Genomic DNA, 27,580 nt, shown 5'->3' with positions numbered 1-27,580 from the left:
ATCATCAGGAGCTGAAGAGCTAACAGATGCTATTTTCTGGAGGCTGTGAACAGACCATTTTCATTGTGTCGTAGTGTGTGTTGTGAAGTGGTTTACAATATGGTAGAGAGAAGAGGCAAAGATGTGAGGAAGGGAAGATGGGGAGTGAGGGGACAAGGGAGAGAGGGAAGGAGAGAAAAGAGAGAAAGGAAGGGAGAAGGGAACAGAGAAGAAGGGGTAAAGAAGGGAGAAAGGAGGAGAGGAAAGGCAGGGGCAAGAGGGCAGAAAAAAATCAGGTAAGTTTATAGTATCTTTTTCTCATCCCTCTCAAATCTAGTCTCTTCAGAATATCCACAATGTTTAGGCATGGGAGCTCAATGAAGAGTCATTACACGATCAAACTCAGTCATCCATTCTAGTGACAACTCACAAATGTACAGCCCAAAACGGCCTGACAACTGGACCATTAACAATAACTAATAACCAGCTTCTAGGATCTGAGTCAGCATAAGAAGAAAATCTACGGTCAGAGTCAGCTCTCCTAGTTCTATACCCAAAAGCAGAAACCAAGAGGGAAATTTATATGACCACTTATTTATATTTCATTTGCTTCCTAAGAACTGTTCACATGCTAATGAAGATTAAATCAGCATTATCTCACCAAGGAAATTTTATAAAAGAAAACAAAACAAAGATTTTACTCACCAGAGAAACAACTAATGTGAATAGCCAGGCATATATAAAAAAATAGTCGCCCCCAATTTTAATAATGTAAAGTAGAAGTGAAGACACAGGCAATAAAATGCACTGAGTCACAACAAATTTCTTGACTGCATCTTTCATGAAGAATCCCAAAGTCTGAAAAAAGAAAAGATCACAAGAAACTGAGAAAAGAAAACCTGAAAAATAAAGTATATGCAAAGGATACATTATTAAAGCAATTTTAAAAGTTAAAAGGTAGTGAGTCTATATAATAGGTCACTAGGGGTAGCCTAAGACCATAAGTAAATGTCTGTCAGAGTTGGGTTTTGGAGGGGAGAAGGAGAGGGGAATGGGTGAGCCTGGTGTTGGGTATCAAGGAGGGCACGTATTGCATGGAGCACTGGGTGTGGTGAATAAACAGTGATCTTGGAACACTTAAAAAAATAATAAAATTAAGATGTTAAAAAAAAGAAAAGCAAGTGTCTGGCATTTTATAGTTCAAGATACACCATTTCAACATTAGCAGAAAAACACTAAACTTTAGTACTAGAAGAGCTTAGGGCAAGACTTCAAGCTATCATCTTTACCATATTTGCAGTTCCTTTTCCCTCAGTTAATTCTTGCTCCAAAATAGCAAATTATGGGGGCACCTGGGTTGCTCTGGATTTCAGCTCAGGTTATAATCTCAGGGTCATGGGATGGAGTCCCAAGTCGGAATCTGCACCCAGTGATGGGTCTGCTTGGGATTCTCTCTCCCTCCCTCTTCCTCTGCCCCTCCCCCTGCTCTCTCAAATAAATAAATAAATCCTTAAAAAATAAAATAGCAAATTATGTTTAATTATTACTAGGAGAGGGAAAAATGCACAAAAAGTCTTTATGTTTAAAAGAGAACATATGTGTTCTCTAGTTTACCTGCTGATTGAAACCATGTTTTTCTTCTATCACAAAGGTATTATAAAGACTCCATGGCAAACCAGTCAATGCACTGAAAAGTGTAGCCAACAGGAGAAACACCAAGGACTGAGTGATCTAAACACAGGAAGAAATAAACGGCAGTTTTTATAGTGTAATACTAATTCATTCTTCAAATGAATAATTAGTGAACAAATGAAAAATACATCTCAAGCCATGTGCTTGATTCTATGGGTAATACAAGGTCTGACAACATCATCTCTACTCTCCAAGTTGACTTGCGAGAGAAGGAAGCAATAAAACAATGTCTCTTTTATTATACAGGCACTATGTGAAAGTTACCTAAAGCTACAGAAACAAAGAACTAAAAAATGAGAGACAATCACATACACTGGTGAATTCAAGCAAGGCTTACTAGGGCTAAGAAGACCCAGGATGCCACTGTGAAGAAATAAGTAAATTAATGGGACAGGAGAGACAAGGAAAGGAGGAGAAATGTGTTCCACTTTGCAAAATAAGCACTCTATAAGAGGAAGAGGACACGATGACAGGCTTTGGGAAAAGGCCTGGATAAGGCAGAAAAATTTATCCCAGAGCATCAAAAAAAAGCTGGACTGGGGCAGGTGGGGTGGGGTGTCCTAAAGTTTTCACAAGAAGCCAAAGACCAATAGAGAAAATTACCGTCAAGAACTACTTCAAGTGCCTTCACGATAGATCCTCAGGAAATCAAAAGCCAAGAACTGCCTCATTTCTCTTTCCAAACTTTTCCTAGGATAGTAGAGGAAATGGGATACTTAGTATGAAGGGAGCTGGGGGAGGGAGAAAGAGGGATGAGATAAATAGAATCCTTGCTCTCTCCCTCTCACCAGATGGTGTAAAATGGAATTCTTTTAAGGTAAATGTGAGTGTACTACACACCACCAAAACACATTTGATTTGGTAACAAAGATGCAGCCAATGTAAGTTTCTAATCAGAGGAAGAAGGGAGAGGGGATGAGAAAGGAAGATTTGTCTGGCTGTAACATGCAGGGTGGTTCATTTCAGCACTGCTCCCAAACAGGTAATGGGGGAAAAAATTCAAAAAGAGATTCTAGGACCTTCCTCAAAACTACTGAATCGGAATTCCATCCCCCAAAAATGCAATCATTATGACTTTATGAATACTTATTTTCTCACATAACATTTCATAAAAATTTTCCATATCAATATATAGTTATTTCTTCCTTATTAACAGCTCTAGAGTATTCCATTGCATAAGTGGACACCTAGGCTACTTCCATGATAGCAGTCATTCTAATACTACAGTGACCACTTTATACATGTGTCTGTGCACTCATTCTTCATGAATTAAAAAAAGTTAAATATCTGTATCAAACTTTTTGAAGACACTGGTGACACAGCAGTAAAGAAAATATATAGGGTCTCTGTCCCCTTAGAGCTTAAAATTCTTAATAAAAAATAAATAAACAAGGCTTTTACGTATAAATAAAAAATAAGGTAACTGCAGAGAGCGTTGAGTACTTTTATATAGAAAATAACGTGATGTGTGTCACTGAAGAGTGACAGCAGAATTGTTACTCTAGATGGAGTGGTCAGGGAGGGTCTCTCTGAGAAAGAGACATTTAAGAAGAGAAATGCATAAGGAGTCAGTCATGATGTTTACATGAAACCACCTTAAATAATTTCTGAAACAATGGGGTGCCTGGCTGGCTCTATTAGTACTCTCAGGGTTGTGAGTACAAGACCCACACTGGGGGTAGAGATTACTTTAAAAAAATAAAATCTTTACAAATTTCTGAAACAGGGCAGAGAATATGTAAGTAAACCACAATGCCACATAGAACAGACCAGGACAAGAGTCAATGAAGATACAGAGATATCCCAGGAAGAAGAGGACTTCAAAGGATCTGGCTGCTTTAGAAAAAGGTATATGGAAACGGGACACAGGAGGAGTTGAATTAAACCCAAGATACCTTATACATGTAGAAAAGAGCCATCGTTTAAAGTAAATAATCAGGAAAGAGGGAAGAGACTTGGCAATTTCCAAGAAAAAGTCGGGAGACAGTGTCCTCTCATCCACCACGGGTGGGGAGTCTCACACTTAATGCTTTGCCCAGTAAATGGAGCTTCTGTAAGACTGGGTAGTCACCTCAACCAGCTCCATGGAGATTCTGAAGTTACACTCTCTGTCCTTGTATGAAGTTATCTCTAAGTGATTATGGTACAGAGTATCTGCTTAGCGGGTTCAACAAAATTCAGGTTTCTCCTTTCACTGCAAGGAGTTGTCCCTGAGAAATGGCTACCTAACCGGGGACCACCATTTCCTAGTTCCCTTCCATCTGAGACTAAATTACTGGTTTGCCAACAAAACGTGAATGCAAAGGATACTTCAGAGACAAGGGAGTTAAGAAGAGGATGTTCTTTCCCCACCCCCTCATTCCAGCTGCCTGCTGGATGCAGAGAACTGTGGGGCACTCAAGGGACTGCAGGGCAGTAAGATGAAGAGAGACCAGGTCCCTGACATAGAAAATGTCACCTGATGACCAAAATATACTCACACTAAGCTATTATGTGATTGAGAAATAAACTATTGTGATAAGCCACTGGAATTCTGGAGTTTGCTACAATAAGCAGCATTATCCTAACAGAGTATGTGTGGACACGGACTGTACAAACAGAGAAGCAAGCCTAAAGTCAGAGCCAAAAAATTAACTTTCACGTAAAGCTAGCCAAGCAAAAAGTCTCTAAAAATATATATGCTAATGAATCACATACCTCATATTCTGGTCCAAAGCCAGCATAGCCACAGAATCGTCCAGAAAGTCTCCAGAGATAAGGAATTCCTCCAAAAAGAAGAATAAGCTATAAAACAAGACATACTTTGGTTACATTTGAACAGAATAGAAACTATGAGATGAGAGCATTTTATAAAGAAAATAAGAAAAAATAATTATCTCTACAGAAAAAAAAGAGATCTATCTTATTTAGGATAAACTATGCATTTAGATGAATACAAACCAACAGAGATACTAGGTTTAGACCTGTAATGATTTTTGCCTGTACATTTTATTTTATTTTTTTAAAGACTTATTTATAGGGGCATCTAGGTGGCTGAGTCATTAAAGATCTGCCTTCAGCTCAGGTCATGATCTCAGGGTTCTGGGATCAAGCTCCAAGTCTAGCTCCCTGCTCAGGGGGGAGCCTGCTTCTCCCTCTCCCTCTGCCCCACTTGTATTCCTTCTCTCACAGTCTCTCTCTCTCTTTCTCTCTGTGTCAAATAAATAAATAAAATCTTTGGGGAAAAAAAAATTTATTTATTTATTTGAACAAGAGAGCATGAGTGTCTCAGAGGTGGGGTGCAGAGGAAGAGAAAGAATCTCAAGCAGACTCCCCACTGAGCATGGAGCCGGACCTCACGTCCCTGAGATCATGACCTGAGCCGAAACCAACAGTCAGACACGAAACCACCAGTCAGACACCCAACCAACTGTGCCACCCAGGTGCCCCTTGCCTGTACATTTTATATGGATAAATTATGGCATGTGAATTATATCTCTATAAAGCTGCAAGGAAAAAAAAAAAACTTGCCGAAGACCACAACAAAGGCCTTCTGAATGAGGAAAGAGGCTTAGAGAAAAGGTAAGCAATTTTTCCAGAATGTCACACCTAATGAGTAACATAAATGGGATGTGAACCAGGCTATGTGGCTACCTAACTGGCTTTTCCTTGAAAGGAAATAGTCCCCATCAATCAGGACAAAGTATTCATATCAGTGTAAGTGGACAGTCAGGTCCACTTACCAAACTGAGAGACAGAATGGGGTATCTGTGCTTTCCCCAGGTAATGAAAAGGGAATCCTAAGGTAGGAATCAGGAATTCATAGGAGACCCCCTTTTTGGCACCACCCTTTGTCTTGGGCAGATAAAGTAAATAAAGACATTCACCAAATCACTATGTCATTCGGGGCGCCTGGATGGCTCAGTGGGTTAAAGCCTCTGCCTTTGGCTCAGGTCGTGGTCGAGGGTCCTGGGATTGAGCCCCGCATCAGGCTCTCTGCTCAGTGGGGAACCTGCTTCCTCCTCTCTCTCTCTCTGCCTCCTTCTCTGCCTACATGTGATCTCTCTGTCAAGTAAATGAATAAAATCTTAAAAAAAAAAATCACGTCATTCGAATGAGTGAGCTGGTCTTAAAATCTGAAGAGAATACATGCTTATAAAATAAAACTTCCCCCAACAGATATTAAATTTATGGAACTCAAAAGGATCAATTATTTTTCCTTTCTGTGGAGCCTCAGGAACACAACGATCACACTCCTTGGTTAGAAGCACAGTTTTCTCACTGGTTCACACATGGTTCCTTGTGGTTTTTGAGGAGTTCTGGCACTTATTATATATCTCATGGGTAGGCGTCCAATGTACTTTCCATTTTTATGTATATATCCATAAATACTATGGTGGTTTATATATGCTTTTTAAGACTATATATAAATGACATCATATTGTATTTATCATTCTACAACTTGCTTTTTATACTCTACAAATTTTTAGATCCAGCCATCGTGATCTGTAACTTTATTCAGTAAATATACATTTTTTGTTTGTTTGTTTGTTTGACAGAGACAGAGTGAGAAAGGGAACACAAGCAGGAGGAGCAGGAGAGAGAGAAGCAGGGTTCCCGCAGGGCAGGGAGCCTGATGCGGGGCTCTATCCCACATGACCTGAGCCGAAGGCAGACATTTAACAACTAAACCACCCAGGTGCCCCCTTTATTCAGTAGATTATCAGCCTGTGCTTTCTCTACAGTGTTTATACCAAATTACACTCTCATCAGCAGTACCTGATGGTTCCTGTTCCCCATAATCTCAAACATCTTTTAGATGTTTTCCTGTATGCTGGCTTGGTTTAATACCATGGGTCTTAAATATGGTATCTGAGAAGCAGCAGCAGCATCACCAGGGAATGCGTTAGAAATGCAAATTCTCAGGCTCCACCCCAGAACCACCGAATAAGAAAACGAAGTGGAGCCCAGCAGTCTCTAGGTAAAATGATGTACACCGAAGTCTGAAAATCATTGGTTTAATAACTTGCTGTCTTAAAGGCTTCCTTAACCCTATGTCCAGCTGTTTCCACTTTTCTTCACCCAACTCAATCTTGGATATAAACCCTGTTTTCCCAAAAGACATGCTTTGGCACCACTGTATGGTATAAGCTCCACTTGTTGAACTAATTGACTTGAGACACTTCTTTCATCCTATTCTCAAAACTAATAAATAATGCAAAATTAAGGATTTATAAATCTCCTAGTGAAAGGTTGAAACACCTATTATTAAAAGCCCAGCTTTTAAGTATGCATCAAGGGTAGCTTTAATATGAACTGTGCGTGCATCTATGAATGCTTTTGGAAACTGCTGTTGCAAGCCTTGTTCAGTATGCGCTGGGGAATGAAATATAAAGCCCAGTGAACAGTAAACTTTCTTCCTATTGATAATCTCACTGAGCATGCTGCTGGGGCTGTCTCAGAACAGAACTAATGAACCCAACAAAAACAAGTCCAGTACCTTTTAAATACACGATTTCACTAGTCTTAAAAAGCAGGCATGGCATACAGTCATCTCTACTTTCTAGAAGAGACAACTGAAACTCAGGGAGGTTAAAGTCACTGCTATGTACTGAGCACTGTACTAACTGCTTCATTTACATTGTCTCACTCATCTAGTCCTTGCCACAAATCATGTGAGACATAGTTTAAGATGGATCAACTTTTCATCTTTTTTTTTTTTAAGATTTTATTTGACAGAGAAAGAGCACAAGCAGGGGAACAGCAGAGGGACAGGGGGAAGCAGGCTCCCCACTGAACAAGGAGCCCAATGTTGGGTTCAATCCCAGGACCCTGGGATCATGAATAGAGCCAAAAGCAGACGCTTAACAGACTGAGCCACCCAGGTGCCCTTCACCTTCTCATGTTAAAGAGGGAAAAAATGAATTTCAAAAAGTCTAAGGTGCTCACTCAAAAATGTGCAGAAATTGGAGAAGCAACAATTTGAACTTTTCTACACTGCCCTCCTTGACTGCCCAGCCATTCCACTTCCTGACGGGTCTTCACCGACATCTGTGGGGTATTAGGAAAAGTCTATCTCAGAAAGGCTGGCCATCCTCTCTGTGGGTGCTCTGTCACATTTGTGTGAACAGCGGCACCTGTAATTGGTCACAGAAGACCTCTGCTTATATTCTCTCAGGTAGAAAAAAGGAGGCAAAAAAAAAAGTCTAAATTAATCTTTGTACTTGTTCTTTATGATAAAAACCTATTAATTTTAATCAATACAAAACAGGAATTAATGAACCTCCTTTCAAACAGAACAGGATTTCAAAGTAACACAAAATGCTTCCTGTCAAATGACAAATATAGCTATGAATTCTCCAAGAATAAATGCAGCACATTTAGGATGTAGTCCCTGGAGTTTTAATAGTTTCTCCAGGGTGCCTGAGTGGCTCAGTTGGTTAAGCACCCAACTCTTGGTTTCAGCTCAGCTCATGATCTCAGAGTTGTGGGCTCAGCAGGGAGTCAGCTTGAGGATTCTCTCCCTCTCTCTCTGCCCCTCCCACAGCTCTCTCTCTAAAATAAATAAATTTTAAAAGAAGAATGGTTTCTTCAATGTAATTTTAAAGACTCAGAAGAGGGGTGCCTGGGTGGCTCAGTGGGTTAAAGCCTCTGCCTTCGGCTCAGGTCATGATCCCAGGGTCCTGGGCTCAAGCCCCACATCGGGCTCTCTCTGCTCAAGGAGGAGCCTGCTCCCCTCTCTCTCTCTACCTGCCTCTCTGCCTACCTGTGATCCCTGTGTATCAAATTGGAAGAAAGAAAAAAAAGACTCAGAAGAGCAAAGTTTGAAAACCAGTTCTCCCACTTATTAATGTCACTTGGCCAGTAAATGGACCAGTCATTTAATTTCTGAGTCTCTGCTTTCTCGTCCATAAAATGGGACTAACAATGCCTATACTTTCTACCTCCAAGCACTCTTGTAATATCAAACAAAATAATAAATATAAAAACAATATATGAAGTGAAAATCACTACTACCCATATGATGGTGATGATGGTGACAATTACTGTCCCCAGCTTTAGCCCAGTACTAAACCAGTACTGCTTCTGGTTTGAGCCACAGAACACTATGAAGCTCTCATTCTATTTGTGTTCTCCCTGCTTCTGTCCTCTCTTAGAACAAACTAAGCCATCCCCATGCTCACCAACCAAGCCATTGCCCATCTTTCCTGAACTGTTTACTAGTGACAACCAAGGAGACTGACAAAATATTCTGTCTTTTTTTCTTATAATGAACCTGTGATGCATAAGACAAAGAATTTCACAGAATCAAACATTAGTGAGGAAAGAGGATGATGTCTAAATTCACCACCTCTACTTCCATGTCTCTCTAAAGGCTGATTATCTACTTGGATAATCTTGAATTTATCTGAAGCCTATCTTGAAGAAATGCTTCAGATAAATTAAACGAAGCCAAATATAATCCACAATAAAGCTACTTTTCCTGGCTTGGTTGGAAAACATCAGGTTTCAATACCAATCTTTCAATGTCTCAGTAACTAAACCAGGCTTGTACTAGTAAAATATAATTAAAAAATCAATATTGGGAGGAAAAAATCAACACTGAAAAGATTAATTACTAGTAATTGCTATGTATGCTAAAAACCAAAGCAATTTTTTTAGATCATTTACTAATTTTCCTAAAATACCAAGATTCAACTCTACTTCTTAACTCTTTGCAACTTTTCATCACCCTGAGGAAATGGGAAAGTCTTCTAATATTTGGTCCTAACCATACTAGTTCATAACTGTCAGAAAATTTTGTAACTAGCTAGATAATATTTTCATCACTTAACAAAGCCATGAACAGCTGGTTTCTTCTCTTTAACTAACAAAACAGTCGTGATAGCCAATCTCATCTATTTTCAATAGGAGTCTTTCTCTTAGTGTTACTGGGAGATCTAAGAAAAGTTCTGGAGGAAAAGTGATGATAATCATGATCCTGATGATAAAAATAATATTACCCAACATTTACAGACCACTTACAATAATCAGGCACTGTTCTAATCATCTTACATATATTAACTCATTTAATCCTCTCAACAACACTATGAATAAGGAATTATTACCACACAATTTTTTTTTAAGATTTTATTTATTTATTTGTCAGAGAGAGAGAGCACAAGCAGGGGGGAGTGGCAGGCAGAGGGAGAGGCAGGCTTCCTGCCAGGCAAGGAACCTGACGCAAGGATCTTGGAATCATGACCTAAGCTGGAGGCAGACCACCCAGGGGCCCCACTACCACACAAATTTAACAGATGAGAAAACTGAGGCACAGAAGTGGTGACTTGCTTGAGGTCCCATAGCTAGTGCGGAAGAACTGAGATTCAAACTCAAGCCACCTGAATTCAGAGTCTGCTCTTAACCTCTGCACCATGCGCTTTCAATTATTCTTAGAGATGGAAAACCAAGAACTGGCTTTTGGGAACGGAAAAAAATCTTACTCATTTTATTCATAAAGCACAAATACACATACATATAGCTCAGAAACAGATACACAATATATCTGTGGTATCAAAATTTCATGGAGGGATGATTAAGAAAAAAATATCCTAGGGTACCTGGCTGGCTCAGCTGGTAGAGCGCATCCAACCCTCAATCTCAGGGTCGTGAGTTTGTTAAGTCTGATGTTGGGCATGGAGCCTACTTAAAGAAAAAAAAAGTCTAAAAATATACAGGGCCAGGGGCCAGAGTTGATCATGAAAAAAAAAAACCGAGAACACTGCTCTACACTACAGAGCTTTTCTTCTTTTAGCATGGGGGTAAGACCGGGTCTGTTTTACTAAGTAAAAATGAACGGTCACTTCTTTCACTCAATAAATATGGATTAAATGCTTATTTTCTGCCAGGCACTAAGTACCAAAAGATTACAAAACCTTAAAGCATCCTTTCTTTAAGGAACTCCCAGCCTGTCAACTGAACAGGAAAATTCAATACAATGTGGTAAGTACTCTGATAGGAATAATGATAGGATGCTATCTTATTCAGTCCTGAGGGACAGGGGAAGTTTCAAACTGTTTCTTAGAAGAGATACATCTCAGCTGGAACCTAATGGGAAGAGTGAGGATTAATCAGCCTCTAGTGAGAGTGAACTTAAAGATGCTGGAAAATACCAGCATGTGAAAAGAGTTAAAGTCATAGGAAACCAAGCTGGGTTTGAGACGGACAAAATAAAAAGATGAAGCTGAGGGGCGCCTGGGTGGCTCAGTGGGTTAAGCCGCTGCCTTCGGCTCAGGTCATGATCTCAAGGTCCTGGGATCGAGTCCCGCATCGGGCTCTCTGCTCAGCAGGGAGCCTGCTTCCTCCTCTCTCTCTCTGCCTGCCTCTCTGCCTACTTGTGATCTCTGTCTGTCAAATAAATAAATAAAATCTTTAAAAAAAAAAAAAAAAAGATGAAGTTGAAGCAAGCAATGGCCAGGTCAAAAAGGACCTCAAAAATCCATACAAAGAAATATGAGCTTCACCCTGAAGGAAACAGTGATAGGTTTAATATAAGAGAATAAGATGATCAGAAAACTGTGCTTCAGAATTCCTTTGGCTGCAATGTGGAGGACAGTTAAGAGTTGAGGCAGGAAGATGGGGCGCCTCTGCCTTCGGCTCAGGTCATGATCCCAGAGTCCTGGGATCAAGCCCCATATCGGGCTCTCTGCAGGGAGCCTGCTTCCCTCTCTCTCTCTCTGCCAGCCTCTCTACCTACCTGTGATCTCTCTCTGTCAAATAAATAAATAAAATCTTAAAAAAAAAAAAAAAGAGGCAGGAAGGGTTGCCCTTCTCAATGGGGAGTTGGCTTCTCCCTCTCCCTCTGCCCCCCCCCTTGTGCTTATGCACATTTTCTCTCTCTCAAATAAATAAGTCTTTAAAAAAAAATTGCTAAAAAAAAAAAAGAGAGAGAGGCAAGAAGGGGATGTCTGGATGGCTCAGTCAGTTAAGTGTCTGCATTTGGGGACGCCTGGGTGGCTCAGTTGGACGACTGCCTTCGGCTCAGGTCATGATCCTGGAGTCCCGGGACCGAGTCCCGCATTGGGCTCCCAGCTCCATGGGGAGTCTGCTTCTCTCTCTGACCTTCTCCTCGTTCATGCTCTCTCTCACTGTCTCTCTCTCAAGTAAATAAATAAAATCTTTAAAAAAAAAAAAAAAGTGTCTGCATTTGGCTCAGGTCTCGATCCTGGGGTCCTGGGATGGAGCCCTGGGTCAGACTCCCTGCTCAGCGGGAAATCTGCCGCTCCCCCTGCTTATGCTCTCTCTCTCTCTCAAATAAATGAATAAAATCTTAAAAAAAAAAAAAAAGAAAAGAAAAGAAAGAAACTATTATGAGGGGCATCTGACAGGCTCAGTTGGTGATCAAGTGACACTTGATCTTGGGGTAGTGAGTTTGAGCGCCATGATGGGTAAAGAGCTTACTTAAATATTTTTTTAAAAAGAGAGACAGAAACAGGAGGAAGGGCTGCTACTTTAAGAAAAAAAAAAAAAAAAAAAAGAGGGTGAGCCAGTTCAGCACCTGCCTTTGGCTTGGGTTATGATCCCAGGGTTCTGAGATCAAGCCCCGCACTGGGCTCCTTGCACAGCAGGGAGCCTGCTTCTCCCTCTCCCTCTCAAATAAAGAAAAAAAAAAAAGGCAGCAGGAAGACAAGGAGGGACTGCTACAAGAATAACTTAACAAGGGATGCCTGGGTGGCTCAGCTTTTTGAGAATCTACCTTCTGTTCAGGTCATGATCCTGGAGCACCAGGATTGAGTCCCACATCGGGCTCCCAGCTCAGCAGGGAGCTTGCCTCTCCCTCAGCTGCTCCCCCTGCTTGTGCTCTCTGTCAAATAAAGAAAATCTTAAAAAAAAGAAAAAGGATAACTTAACAATATCATGTCATTTTTCATGCCTGACCTATGACAGTTATCACACACCACAGTTTTCAGCTCCCTTACAATTACGTTTCAGCGTCTTTTGCTCTACACCCATTACTATTGATAACGAAGATTAAGAAAGCATTCTGGGATTTATAGGTACAGTACCCTCTTTTGTGTCACAACAATACAAGATGAAAACAAACATTACAAAGTATTAAACAATACGATAGATTATCTCTCCAAGAAGTAAATTACTCACAGTGCCTTCAATCTCTGAATAGAGTCCTGACCAGAAGCTGAAAGTACTTTTATCCAGCTGATACAGTCGGGACTTCTCAAAGGTTTCTGAATCCATGATCTGCCCTAACTCCGGTGGTACATGAGTTGTTGTTTTATATATCCGTCTCTGAAATATTTTGAAGAAAACACTCAGACAGTCAAATCAACTCATTTTTTATTACAGCAGTCATTTATGATCAAATACTGAGTGGTTTATAGCATTTATTGTCACTGAAGCCTACTGAATTTGCTTTATATACACAAAAATATTTCATTTAATCAAGTGCATTGACCACTAAAACAACTGATTCAGGAAAGTAAAAGCAGAATGAGAAGTTGAGGCTAGCTCTCTAGGTAAAATTAAAATCAGGGCTGTCATTACACTTCAGTATGCATATGTGAACCAGAACGGTACAGGGCAAAGGGTTCCACTCACTCCAAGCAAAACATACCTCCTATATAATTTAGAAAACAAATTCATGGAAAGGAGAAGGAAGCAAATATGCCAGCCATAAGTATTAACAGATATTGTAACTAGTTATTAAACATGGTCCTAGAAACCAAATTAAGGGAAATTTGAGGAATGACAAATAGAAACAGACCAGGTCTTCAAGAAAGACAAACTTTATAATTACACTAAATTCTAGACAGCAATTCCAGCCCATGGGACATAATACAGGGCACAGAAACTAAGCAATATAATGGATTGCATCTCCCGCAATGGTTTCATGACACATGGCTTCTCTATACATTATTGGGCACTTTACCAAACCCTCAATAAAAGGCATTACATTAAAGCATAAGAGAGTAAAGGAGACATTAATGAAAAGTAGTTACTGTAATTGGGCTTATCATTAAAGTAAGACATAAGTTCAATAACCCATCCCCAATTCTAACAGTATATACTGTGTTTTTACTTTATGCAAAGGATCTTCTTAAGCCCTCAAGATTCTGGACTAATGAATTAGCCAATCGTATCTGCGTCAGAGAATCTAGTGCTACACTCTTGGGCGAGGGGCACCTGGCTGGCTCAGCTGGTAGAGCATGTGACTCTTGATCCTGGGGTCTTAAGTTCCATCCTGGTGTTGGGCACAGAGATCAATTTTAAAAAGACAAACAAAATGACTCAAAATATTATCTAAAAATAAATAAATAAAGATTCTGGCCTAAAAGAAGAGATCAAGATACAGCTCTTGATGAAGAACTAAAAATTTCAATTTAAAGACTCACACAGAATGTAATCCGAGAAGAAATTTGCAGAGGAAAATGGCTGTAATGCTCAAAAAAAAAAAAAAAAAAAAAAAAAGAGTGCCAGCAGTTAAAAAGAGGAAGGCTCTCATAAAATAACCATCACGGTTGACACAATTCAATGACAACACAGAAGAGGGTAGGTAAAGGACATCAGCAGTAAGAGATGGCAATAAAGCAGACAAACTTAAAATCTCATTTAGAAGTTCAGATCTCTAACCCAGCGAGCAGTTCATTATGATTATCTCCAGAAATTTATTAAGTAATATTCACTTCCAATATTAGAACTGCTTTACAGTTCTAATCGCTTAAGCCATGATAAAGACGTTTTAAGTAAAACAAGAAAACACTGCTCTTTGGGCAAAACAACATACTGTATCCTTTTTTTTTTTTTTTTTTTTTCTTTTAAGAAAAAAAGTTCCGGAAAGGCTGTTGAAGTCTTTATAAATTTTCAGAAAATGGTTTCCCAACCCCGTGGTTGAGCATGGTTACACGAATGTCATGGGGAAGTTGTGATTCTAAAAATTTTGCCTCTTCCTTTTGAAGGCACATGCGTCGCTGCCAAAGTTAAAGGAGGTTAAGTCCGGGCCCGTGGGCCCTAAGATAGCTGTGGGCCAGGCACAGCCCAAGTCTGACCAGGCGTCAGCCCTGCCTTCGCTTTCATCGGGCCCTGGGAGGCCTGGGTCCCAGGATCACGTTGCGGAAAACCTCCCAGAGCACAAGAGACCCTCATGGCCAAGCCTGCCCTCGGGGCCAAGTCAGGAGGCCTCGCAGGGACCCACGGGGTCGAAGCGGGTGCTGGGGCCGCAGCAATCCCCCAAGGACCCGGGGTCGAGATCGACGCTGGCCCGGGCTGCCCAGGTGTCGGGGTCGGGTGGGCCCTGTCTAGGCTCACCTGCCGCTGTGCTAGGAAGCTTTCCCAAAGATACACTGTCCAGGAGAAGAGCAGCACGGCCCCGAAGATACGCTTCTCAGCCGGCATCTCCCACATCGCGTCCAGCGACGCCCACATCCCCATGGCCACCCGGTTCCGCCGGCTCCTTCAGCGTGCACCAGTGCCACACCGTCACCAGTCCCCTCAGAGCGTCCCCGCAGTGCCACAGCGATATCCGTCCCTTCCGAGCGCCCCTACACCGACACCCGCCTCCATCCCACCCCCTCCGCGCACCCCGCAGTGTTACACCAACACTCTGCCCCGTGGCGGCGCCCCCAGGGCCTCCTACTTTCGGCCGGAAAAGGACAATCGCGCCTTCCCCACTTCCGGCCCGAGGCCGGCGGGAGTCCCTGTGGAGAGTTCCGGCCTCAGCCAGTCCCGGCTCGGCGGCGTGCTGCGATCGCGCTGAGCTGCGTTACACCAGCTTTCTTCCCCTGCCCTCCCTCGCCCTCCCGGTGCCGGCCGAGGGGGTTCCGGCCTTCCTCCTGGGGCCGGCAGGGCGGTGGAGCTCTCGCTTTCTCTCGGGCGGCTGGCGCATCCGGGCGGGGGCTCGCCCTGGCTTAGCCCGCCAAGGCGAGTCCGCTGGTAGTCCGGACTCGGCGGGGGCTGACACAGACCCGGCCACCGCCGCTCCGGCCCTGACGCGGCTGGAAAGCACGATCCGTGCCCACGCCCGGGAGACCTGAGAGCCAAAGGGATACCTAATGGCGGGAATAGGGACTAAAAGGTCAGGCTTTTGGACCCCACTGGTGTGTTCCGAGTGCAGGTCTGTGGGGGAGTACGCGGTAGTGACCAGATGTTCATTTAAAGGCGTCGCCTTTGCTCCTCCCAACCCCAGGTGAAGGTGGGGGTGGCATTTTGCCTGAGTGTGTGTTCTGGAGCAAACCGGGAAAACAGGTTAAAAACACCTAAACTGAAAGGGCCTTGCCTTCTCTAAGGACAAACCCATGTTAAAGCCCAGGGCCCTGTTTATCTTGGAATTGGAAAGTGAAATGGGGTGACGGGAACACCTGTTAACACATTTATTTGACTTGAAAAGGGAAAAATTTTTCTCACCAAAGAAAAGCCTAATTTGGTTAATTGGTTTGTCGAAGAGACTGGCAGTTGCTAATTTGCATAATTATTATTTGCAATAAATTGAGCTAAATCTGCAGCTGCAACTAAAATATATTTAAATTACAGTAATATTGTAATGCGAAAGATGGTTGAAATTAACATGTCCAACTTCCCGACGCTTCCTAAATGCCTCTAAGAGAAAGTAATCAGTATAATTAAAAATCACTTGAGAAAGTGAAGGACTCTAATGACAGGATAACATTCTTTTTCTAGACAGATTGTTTCCGTTTTGGTTTTTGGTTTTTTGCCTTCAACAGAATTAGTAGTAGACCTAATTGACCTGTCAGCGAATGAAGGAGAGCTATTTGACTTTTGGCTTACCACTCAGAAGGAAACCAAAGAATTGATTGGCATTTCTTTTTTTTCTTTTTAACTTTTTTAAAAACTTTTATTTATTTATTTATTTATTTGACAGAGATCACAAGTAGGCAGAAAGGCAGACAGAAAGAGGAGGAAGCAGACTCCCCTTGAGCAGAGAACCCCATGTGGGGCTTGATCTCAGGACCCTGAGATCACGACCCAAGCTGAAGGCAGAGGCTTTAACCCACTGAGCCACCCAGGCGCCCCTTGATTGGCATTTCTACAACAAAATTACCAGCATTCCCATTTACTTATGTGAGTAGTATTTCTTGGCACTGTGTCTACGGAAAGGGAAAACTGAAACTGAACCCTGTTCATCTAACCTAAGAAATAGTCATTTTAGATACATTCATTAATTGGTGGGGAGGTCCCATCCATCTCACTGAGAGAGCATTTACAGTAGAACTTTACCTTTTATATTTGTGTATTATCAAAACTAATAATTGTATCATTTTGAGCAGGTGTATATTAAAGATAATAGTAATGACTACTCAATTCGCAAGAATTCTGATACTCAGAGCTATGCAATGACAGGAAAAAATTTTAAATTCCCTTAATACATATTTTTATCAGGAATAAGCAATCAATAAAAAGTCTTTGAAACATAAAAATTCTTACCTTTGGATAACATGGGGGAGTAGAAAATAATATAATTTAGAGATGATGAAAGAACAATACAGAATTACCAAATGTTAAAGAGTTCATTTGTGTCATTTTAAATGGATGATGATGGTCATTGTTATGTAGAGTCTGTTGCCTACATTATAAAAAGTGATTTAAAAGTTTTATCTCGGGACGCCTGGGTGGCTCAGTTGGTTAAGCAGCTGCCTTTGGCTCAGGTCATGATCCCAGCGTCTTGGGATCGAGTCCCACATCGGGCTCCTAGCTCAGCCGGGAGCCTGCTTCTCCCTCTGCCTCTGCCTGCCATTCTGTCTGCCTGTGCTCGCTCTCTCCCCCTCTCTCTCTCTGATAAATAAATAAAATTTAAAAAAAAAAAAAGTTTTATCTCAAATTGTCATTTACCGTTTGCCAGAGTTTACATTTATTGCAACTATTTAAATTTACGATGGGGCACCTGGGTGGCTTCAGTGGGTTAAAGCCTCTGCCTTCAGCTCAGGTCATGATCCCAGAGTCCTGGAATCGAGCCCCACCCGGCTCTCTGTTCAGCAGGAAGCCTGCTTCCCTCTTTCTCTCTGCCTGCCTCTCTGCCTACCTGTGATCTCTGTCTGTCAAATAAATAAATAAAATCTTTTTTAAAAAAATAAAATAAATTTACGATGAAAAAAAATTTTTTTTTAATTTTTAGAGAGGGAAAGAGTGCACACACATGTGCAAGTGTGCATGAGTGGGAGTGCCAGGGCTGGGGAGAAGAGGGAGAGAGAGAATCCCAAGCAGGCTCCGTGTCCAGCGGGGCTCCATGCTCACAACCCTGAGGTCATGACCTGAGCTGAAAGCAAGAGTTGGAGGCTTAACCCAATGAGCCATCCAGCTGCCCTTATGATGAAAATTTTTAAATATCAACGTAAAAATATGAGGGGATAAACATTTTTTCAAAATTCTCTCTCCCTAGTGTGTCGTTGCCATGCCCTCTTTGGTCTTCTTGTCTTCATCTATCTGGGTCCCTCCAGCTCCATCCTGCTGCAGTTGTCCAAAAGCCTCAAACTGTGGCTAAGAGCACAGATTTAGAATGAGGCTGGTTGAATGACAGTCACAGTTGCACCAAGTATCAGCAAGCTACTTATCCTCTCTGTGCATCAGTTTCTCATCAGTAAAATGAGAATAATAGTATTTACCACCGGGGCACCTGGGTGGCTCAGAAGGTTAAGCCTCTGCCTCCGCCTCAGGTCATGATCTCAGGGTCCTGGGATCGAGCCCCACATTGGGCTCCCTGCTCAGCGGCGAGCCTGCTTCCCCCTCTCTCTCTGCCTACCTCTCTGCCTAATAAATAAATATAATATAAATATAATCTTTAAAACAATAGTACTTACCACCTCCTATTGTGAGGAAAAAATGAGAAAAATCATATATAGCTTTTGGCAATGTGTCTGGCTCTATAAAGACTAGCTACTAGCTCCCTGTAATGGGAGAAACGTGTCACAGTGTTATCTGTCACCATGTCTGAAGAGAGAAGGGAAGAGGGAGCTGGTAAGAAGTTTCTAAAAGTGAAGACTGGAATTATCTCGTTCACTCCGTGAATGATGAATATTTGCTAAGTACCAGGCATTGTTCTGGGTTCCTGGGATATAGCAGTGAACTAGACATGAACTTTGTCTCCTGAAGTTTACATTCTTAGTGGGCTGGGTAGATGGAGGGGAAGATGGATAATATGCAAATACATAAAAGTGGAGGTGATAGGTGCTGGGCAGAAAAGGCAGGGAAAGGGGAATACACCATGTTGGCATGAGGGGCACCTTGTTTATATAAAATAGTCAAGGAAGGGGTGCCTGAGTGGCTCAGTCTGTTGGCCATCCAACTCTTGATTTCAGCTCGGGGTGGTGGTATCAAGTCCCGTATTGGGCTCCAGGCTCAGTGAGGAGTCTGCTTGGTATTCTCTCTTTCCTTCTGGTCCTCGCCCTGCTCTCACTCTCTCGCTCAAATAAATAAATAAATAAATAAAATATATTTTTTTAAATAGTTTAAAATAATCAAGGAAGGGTGCCTGGGTGGCTCAGTGGGTTAAAGCCTCTGCCTTTGGCTCAGGTCATGATCCCAGGGTCCTGGGATCGAGCCCCACATCAGGCTCTCTGCTCAGCAGGGAGCCTGCTTCCCCCTCTCTCTCTGCCTGCCTCTCTGCCTACCTGTGATCTCTGTCAAATAAATAAATAAAAGATTTTTTTAAATAGTCAAGGCAGACCTCTCAGATTGACATTGGAGCATAAACCCAAAGAAAGAGAAGAAGCCACATGGGTGTGTGGGCAAAGTGTGCCACAGAGAATAGCAAATAAAGGCCCTAAGGCCAGACAAGGTTAGCATATTTGAGGAGTAAGAGGGTGTGGAAAGAGGAGAGTAAGAAGGAGGGGGAGGGCAGATCACGTCAACATGCACAATCCTTCAGTTCAACATGCACAATCCTTCAGTTAAGAGCTTGACTTTTACTCAGAGTGAAATAAGAAGCCATTGGAAGGTTTTGAGCAGAGAAGTAATATCTCTTTGCTCACTGGGTGGAGAATAAATTGAATGGGGACAGAGACGGAAGCAGGGAGTCCAATTAAGGGGCCATTTTGAGAATCCGGTTGAGAAATGAGGGGGGTTTTGCCTAAGGTGGTATCAGTGGAAGGAGAAGTAGGGAAAGTGATCATTTGTTCCCCTGTGCAGAAAGATAGTGTTTGGGGGCGCCTGCATGACTCAGTGGGTTAAAGCCTCTGCCTTCAGCTTGGGTCATGATTCCAGGATCCTGGGATCAAGCCTCACATCGGGCTCTCTGCTCATCAGGGAGCCTGCTTCCCCCTCTCTCTGTGCCTGCCTCTCTGCCTACTTGTGATCTCTGCCAAATAAATAAAATCTTTATAATAAAAAAAAGAAAGATAGTGTTTGTAAATAGAAGGGCTGATGTGTGTGAAGATCGAAATGGGAGACTCAAAACAGGTTATTGGCAGGGCTTTGCCAGAAGAGACCGACTGAATTTGGAGGATAAGGACTCTCCTCTGTAGAGTGGTGGACGCTGGTGTAGGATAGTTCATCTACTCCATCCAACTTGAAGGTTAAAGTAGCTCCCAAGCCCTTTCTCCATTTTGCCTTAATTCTCTTCTTACCACGTGTCCGAATTTCCTTAACTGATGCCTTGTACCTAAGTGCTTCGGTCTTAAGAATGATCCACCCCCCCACGCTGGGAATGAATACTCCGTGTCAATCTCTTGTGATTGTGGTGTGAATTACACACCCTTTCTGGGGAGCTGAGAACCAGAAACAAGGTGGCTCCCTCAGTTTCTACCACCACAGTGCCTCCTCAGAGAAGCAGCCAGCCTGTTCTGTCTTCTACATCTAGTTCATTCTGTTCTGTCTCCCACACAGAATACCGTATCTATGTTACTCCCCTGTCTAAAAGCCTACAGTGATCCATTTCCAACAATATGGTATGACCTTTAAGTGCCTTCATTATCTGACATCAGTCTATTGTCTAGGCCCTTCTTCTGACACTTCCCTTTGAAATACCCCAGAAACGTAACTAAGACAAGATGACTGGAACTATAAGGGAAGACACTGAAATGTAGACAGGGCAAAAAGTGAGACACTTCAACTTGTCCAAATTTCTTTTAATTTTTTTCAGAGTAATCTCTACACCCAACGTGGGGCACAAACTCATGACCCTGAGATCAAGAATCACATGTGCCACTGACTGAGCCAGCCAGGCGCCCTGAGAAACTGACTTTAAAAGATTGCGTGGCACTCCTTCAGCGGCAGAGTTCACAAACTTCTCACCTACACTCCAGATAACGCACATTGTCGGTAACTTCCATCTGTTCTGTTCAGCACATCATGAATTAGAGCTGATTGGAGGATAAGATCAGTGTCTTACCCTGAAGCCAAAATTCTTTGTTGTAGTTTAGGAGATAGCCAGGGCTTCAGCCACCCTGAAATTCTTCTGTTCTCCAGCCAAGCCACCCTCTTTTTTATGTCTCCAAGGTAATTCCTGAAGCACGAATGCCTTCCATTTCATTGTCTGCCCATGTAATCCTTTACAGGACTACTTTGTGTCACTTCCTGGTCCTACTCTGTATTCACTGACCGTTGTTTACACTGAGTACACTATAGTACACAGAGGTTGCATTTTGATACTAGTACACTGGACAAAAATTATGATCAAAATTATCCTCATAATCCCTTAGGAAGATGGCACCAGGGAGATTGTTATATTGTCTCCTGTTGGATTGCATAGTCACTTTTTCTTCAGCATGGCAATAAATCACTGCTTCTTTCTTTGCACAAATGAAATATTTCATTTGGCTGTCAGATAGTTACAAAGTATTTCAATGACTGTATAATCACATTTACTGTGGCAAAAATGCGCACAGTATAAGGCTTGTGGACTCTGAGACGCACCCACTGAGGGGATGGTCTATGGACATCCGCCCCGCCCCTTGCCCCGCCCCATCAGAGTACACACTCATCAAGTGAAACATCAGGTAGGTACCTCCCTGCCTCCCCAAGCTGGGATTCACAAAGGAGAATTCAGCTAAGTTCAAGATGATGTGATCCCACTGTATTATATATAACTCCTTGTTCTGAAAATACCTGCCCAACCAGCCAAACTGGGTGTTCCTGAAGCACAAAGGCCAGATTCCCAAGGACTATCATAATGCTTAGCCCAGAGTAAGTATCAATAAAAGTTGGATAAAAGTAAAGTGGCCCTTAGGTCCATCCCATCCTTGTCTATCTCTGGGTAATTAATGCAGACAGACTCATAGGCCACATATTTCCCCTTAGGCTGAAGGCCAGCACAAAACTGGCCTACCTGTACAGGACAGTACACAGCATTGCCCTTCAACAGCAAAAAATAAAGAGGAACATTTGTTATCATTAAAAATTTTGCTGTTTTTATTATTTTTCTGTTTTTATTATATCTATTTTGCTGTTTTTATTATATCTAATCCAACCTCTTCAGCATGGAGCTCAAGGCCATATTCTCTGCCCACTTTTCCTTTTTTTCCCATGGATTCCAGTTTGGCTCTCCTTTTCCATATGGATGTTTATGGCCTCCAGCCTACTGAGTAGCGTGATTATCTCTTGAGACTTTTTTTAAAGATTTTATTTATTTGACAGACAGAGATCACAAGTAGGCAGAGAGGCAGGCAGAGAAAGATGGGGAAGCAGGCTCCCTGATGAGCAGAGAACCTGATGCAGGCCTTGATCCCAGGACCTTGAGATCATGACCTGAGCCAAAGGCAGAGGCTTTAACCCCCTGAGCAACCCAGGTGCCCCTGAGACTTTTTTTTTTTTTTTGTCAGAGAGAGAGGTAGAGTGAGTGCAAGCACAAGCAGACAGAGTGGCAGGCAGAGGCAGAGGGAGAAGCAGGCTCCCTGCAGAGCAAGGAGCCCGATGTGGGACTCGATCCCAGAACGCTGGGATCATGACCTGAGCCGAAGGCAGCTGCTTAACCAACTGAGCCACCCAGGCGTCCCAAGAGACTTTTTTTTTTTTAATGATAACAATTGTTCCTCTTTATTTTTTTAAAGGATTTTATTTATTTATTTGACAAAGAGAGATCACAAGTAGGCCGAGAGGCAGGCAGAGAGCTCAGGGGAGCAGGCTCCCTGCTGAGCAGAGAGCCTGATGAGGGAACTCGATCCCAGGACCCTGAGATCATGACCCAAGCTGAAGGCAGAAGGTTAACCCACTGAGCCACCCAGGCGCCCCTCTCTGATACATTTTTAAGATTGTACTTATTTGAGAGAAAGAGTGAGCGAGCGAGAGAGAACACAAGATGGAGGAGGGCCAGAGGGAGAAGCAGACTCCCCGCTGAGCAGGGAGCCGGATGTGGGACTTGATCCCTGGACCCTGGGATCATGACCTGATCCCAAGGGAGAAGCATCCCTCTCTGAGCCATTTTTGACAAGTAGTACACCCTACATTACCCCACCACACACATAAGTAGAAGCTGAGCCCTACCAAAGAGAGAGCCAGTCCTTGCAGGGTAATTTCAATATAGTTCTCTATCTTTATTGATACACCACCACACACATGAGAGAAAAACAGCGCTTTTCTGGGAAAGATTGGAGTCCATCACATTTCAGATGTAGAAGTAAACCCCGATGTGGGCAAGGGGCTCTGGCAGTCAGAGCAGCTGCAGTAAGGCTCCGAGGAGCAATCCCTCTTCGTGGCAGGTTTGTGGGAAATGATCATTCCCTCGAGGTCCTTCACTTTGTTTTCCACTGCCTGAAGTTTTTTCAAAATTCTCTCTTGCAGGCCCAAGGACAGGAAGAGATTATTGTCTTGAACTGGAAGATTTCCTTCTGGGCTGACCAGCAAAGTCTGAAAAAAATCTGAGCCCTTCTTGTAAAGTTTGTAGAGGGTGATTATAAACAACAGTATTTTCTAAAACAAAACAACAGAAGTTGAGCGTTACTTGTTTATTCATAGCAATGCCTCAGATTCAAAACAAAACAAAAACTTCATAGTAACAATAATCCCTCATTTCTATGCCAAGCCTCTGTTTCACAAAGCATCTTCACATCTATTTTGTCTTTTGATCTTTCTCACAAAACAGAGTGATAGGCAGGTCAAAGATTGTTATTTGCATTTAATTAATCAAGATGATAATAACAGATACCATTTGCTAAAAATTTGCCACACGCAGGGCTCTGTGCTAGGAGGTTATTTTGTCTACGAGTGACCTATTTACGTAGAAACAGCCCAGAACTGGGTAGCCATTTAAACATCTTCCAGTTTAGACCCTGACATTGTCCAAGGTCATATACTTGGAATGACAGAGCCAGGACTGAAATCCAGGAATTCTGACTTCCATGTTAAGTTCCCTCAGGATACAGTGGTCAGAAAAACTAGATTTGCTGGTCGTAGGGAAAAGCTTTTTTTTTTTTTTAAGGACCTAAGACAGATTCCTGTCAGGAGACAAATTAAAAACCAATCATCTTTTTTCCTTATATGGTAACTGGCACTGCTTATTGAGTATTCATCATATGCTGAGCTTCTTCTTCTTTTTTTTTTTTTTTAAAGATTTTATTTATTTATTTGACAGAGAGAAATCACAAGTAGATGGAGAGGCAGGCAGAGAGAGAGAGAGAGAGGGAAGCAGGCTCCCTGCTGAGCAGAGAGCCCGATGCGGGACTCGATCCCAGGACCCTGAGATCATGACCTGAGCCGAAGGCAGCGGCTTAACCCACTGAGCCACCCAGGCGCCCATATGCTGAGCTTCTATACACATAGTATCTCCTTTAACCCTCATGACCACCCTAAGGGAGGCACTAATGACAAACCCATCTTATAGATGAGGAAAGTGGGGTTTTTGGAGGCTGGTTGCTCTCCATTCACACAGCAAGTAATAGGACCAAGGTTTGAGACCCAGCAGTCCAACTCCAGAGCTTGTGCTATTAACCACTTATTATACTACCTCTCTCTTGGCTGAGGTGTCTGGAGGGCTGCAAATTCATCTAACTGAATTGAACATTAACCAAACAAGAGCAGAACCCAGAATTATAGATAATAGTGTGGGTTATTTATTTATTTATTTTCTCCCTTATAGTCTTCTATTAGCTAATTGAAATGTGTATATACCCACATATCCTTGTTGGGTATTTAGGTTAGTTGGGTTATAGTAAATAAGATTTTGGAGAAGATTTGAATTTGGAATTCTAAAAATTAGGTTCAAATCTCAGATTTGCCAGGTTTTATCATCTGTCACCTTGGTTCAGTGATAACTAAGCTCCCTTGCCCACAAGACAGACATGATACTCTCTACCTTGCTTACCATGCAGGGTTTGGAAAGGTTAAAAGAATGCATGTGACCGTGATTCCTCGACAGTAGTGATATATGAAAAAAGTGAATGCTACAAAATGATCCCAGTAATAACTTCTCTCAGCATTTACTAAATAAACCTTAAGAAAGTCCTTTTAAAATCCTACCCCCTTAAGATTTCCACTGAAATTCAATGGACCTCAGTTTACTTGTTTGTCATATGAAAATAACCTCTATCCAACTCACAGAATTGTTGGGATTCTAAAAGCGTTTTGATTATATTGTAAATATAGCTATTTTGCTGGTGATTAAACTATCAAGTTATTATTATTGGTGATTAGAAGTATGTAAAATCCTAAATGTTTCTGACAATCCCAGCCAATTATACTTCTAGTCCCCAAAAGAACTCCAGTATATATATTGAGCCTGCTATTGTTAAAACAAGGAAATAATGAAAATATTTTGATGCCTAAATGAATATACATGCCTTGGCATCGGTTACAGAACAATGTCACAGTAAGAATAGAAAGGCCAAACCCAAGATCCCAATTATATTTGCAATGCCTATTCTTTTAAAAGGTACCCCTCATGGTCTCTGGCACATAGTAGGAAATCAAAGATGAATATGTGGTCAAATAAATTTGGGGTTAGGCTGTCTTCTCAGTTTGTGAATTTTTTTGATCTATTTTATTCTAAAACAAGCCAAAGGCCACTGCGAGAAAGAGCATTCTATGCTCAAAACCTAATTGGCAAAAGTTTTTAAGGTTAACCTGGTTTCAACCAATTTCAGAGATTAGGGTTCACCTTTGCTCATCCGCATGGTCTTAAAATTGGGTAGCAGCAATACAGACAGGAGAGAGATAACCAAATTTCAATTTAGAACTATTTGAATTCCTTTGTAACAAAAGAGTATGACCTGAATTGACTGAATACTTCGTTTCCATAAGGCATATACTCCTATTGCCAACAAAATCAAAAAGAAAATCCCCAGGATAACTTGCACAGTTGGAGCAAGATTATCTAGTAGACCCAAATTTGTTTGCTGAGGTGGACTAGTGTCTCCCAGAAGACTTGCTTGCAGCCAATTCCATATCGAGCTCAAAGAAAGATAATCTACGATGCTGTTCCAGACAGGTGAAGATGAAGGAGATGTTGTTGACATTTTAATAAGAGAACTGCTCCAAGAACTACATGTGCAGAGGCTTCAGGAACCTAGATATGAGTTAGCGAGAGCAACCTGGGAGCCCAGGTGTTCTAGAGCCATTGTGAACTGTGCATTATGATGTCACTGTTCTAAAGGTCAGCTTGCTTCCCACTCACCCGGTGAACTTTCTCACTCAAAACCAACCAGACACTGGCTTGGATTTTCAGTTCTGTCATATTGCTTTTCTTGATTTTTGACAAGTTCTAGCTATAGCACAGCACTGTCCAATAGAACTTTCTGCAATGATGGAAATATTCTGTATCTGCTCTGTCCAGTATGGTAGCCACTAGTAAATTGGAATGTAAATAGTGTGGCCGAGGAATTGAATTTTACATTTTATTTAATTTTAATTACATTTAAGTAGCCAATGTGGCTAGTGGTTACTTTTTTTTTTTTTAAGATTTTATTTATTTATTTGACAGACAGAGATCACAAGTAGGCAGAGAGGCAGGCAGAGAGAGAAGGAAAGCAGGCTCCCTGCTGAGCAGAGAGCCTGATGTGGGGCTCGATCCCAGGACCCTGAGATCATGACCTGAGCCGAAGGCAGAGGCTCAACCCACTGAGCCACCCAGGTGCCCCTAGTGGTTACCTTCTTGAAGTGGTTACCTTCTTAAGTAGCCAATGTGGCTAGTGGTTACCTTCTTGAAGAACATTTCTGAAGATGCATGGAAGGGACAGCAATTATTTACACATGGCAAATGAGAAAACAGGTTGAATGGAGATTTGAGGAAAGAGCTTAAAGAAAGCTTTTCTAAAGAGTTAATAGTTTACTCAGTAAATATGGAGGGAGGTTATTCCTGGATTATTTTGCAGCATTCCCTTTTTTCACATGTCACTATTGCTTAGAAATTGTGATCTTTGGGGAGACTATTTAAATATATTTGAGCCTCATTTTGCTTATCTGTTTACAGATGGGGATTCCACATCCTTTGCAAAGCTTATATTAGAAACAGATGGTATAATTTTCTAAACACTTTGTAAACTATAGTGTGCTATACAATAACTTATATGGCATGTTATCAAATCAATTATTTACTGACTAGTACCTATCTACATTCAGCAAGGAGGTATGAAAACATAGTATGTATGGTCCGCACCCAAAACACTTACAAGAAAAGAGCTCATACACATTTATATTCTAAATTGAGATCAATTGTGAAGACAGCAAGAATCCAAATGAGGATTTGCACCAATAGGAGGGGGAGAGGCAAAAAGGAAGAGGAGAAATGGTCAGTTATGACAATTTTTAGAAAAATACTGTCTGATGCTATTCCAATTTGTTCATTCTGGTTGAAATAACAGTAATGGGGGGCTTGGTTAGGAGGAATAGTTTTTCTGTTCTTGCAGGAAGGGGTGGTATGGCAAGTTGCTTGCGGTGTTAGAGATACATCCAGAAAACAGAGTCTAGTGTGCTGTTGGAAATGTAGTACTTATGACAGCGTGAAATAACGTACTGATTTACAAGTGACTGCTACTGATGTTGAACCCGTAGACTGCTA

The 27,580-nt window shown here is 41.9% G+C and overlaps 2 protein-coding genes across 3 annotated transcripts in view; both read right to left on the bottom strand.

Annotated features, from left to right (window-relative positions):
* ZMPSTE24 (zinc metallopeptidase STE24) overlaps nt 1-15,440 on the bottom strand; it is a 42,989-nt gene extending 27,549 nt beyond the window's left edge. Inside the window, exons 1-5 of one of the 2 annotated variants that reach the window (XM_082687063.1) lie at nt 14,953-15,440; nt 12,790-12,936; nt 4,369-4,455; nt 1,594-1,710; nt 685-837 (exon numbers count right to left, since the gene is read on the bottom strand). In XM_082687063.1, the coding sequence (XP_082543189.1) occupies nt 685-837; nt 1,594-1,710; nt 4,369-4,455; nt 12,790-12,936; nt 14,953-15,075 (627 nt within the window). In that variant the 5' untranslated portion in view covers nt 15,076-15,440. The remainder of the gene's footprint in view (nt 1-684; nt 838-1,593; nt 1,711-4,368; nt 4,456-12,789; nt 12,937-14,952) is intronic. The other variant, XM_082687064.1, reaches the window with a different exon arrangement.
* A 7,664-nt stretch (nt 15,441-23,104) lies between these two features.
* Nucleotides 23,105-26,132, bottom strand: TMCO2 (transmembrane and coiled-coil domains 2). The gene is made up of 2 exons (XM_082687078.1): nt 25,794-26,132; nt 23,105-23,499 (listed from the first exon to the last, which is right to left on the bottom strand). Exons 1-2 carry the CDS (start codon nt 26,037-26,039, stop codon nt 23,188-23,190), a joined length of 558 nt encoding a protein of 185 aa, XP_082543204.1. The 5' UTR covers nt 26,040-26,132; the 3' UTR covers nt 23,105-23,187.
* Between the last annotated feature and the right edge of the window lie 1,448 nt (nt 26,133-27,580).

Source organism: Mustela nivalis (assembly GCF_964662115.1).
Source record: "Mustela nivalis genome assembly, chromosome: 10".
In the NCBI taxonomy this organism is placed as follows: Eukaryota; Metazoa; Chordata; class Mammalia; order Carnivora; family Mustelidae; genus Mustela; species Mustela nivalis.
Note: the sequence above shows the minus strand (reverse complement) of the source record. Positions and strands in the feature narration are given on the sequence as shown.

What these genes read in the sequence shown, in the direction of transcription:
- TMCO2 (XM_082687078.1), bottom strand. Translation starts at nt 26,039, where the DNA reads ATGTCAACAACATCTCCTTCATCTTCACCTGTCTGGAACAGCATCGTA. An exon ending in GAAGTATTCAGTCAATTCAG is followed by an intron (nt 23,500 to 25,793) that starts GTCATACTCTTT and finishes GTTTTGTTTTAG; the next exon opens with AAAATACTGTTGTTTATAAT.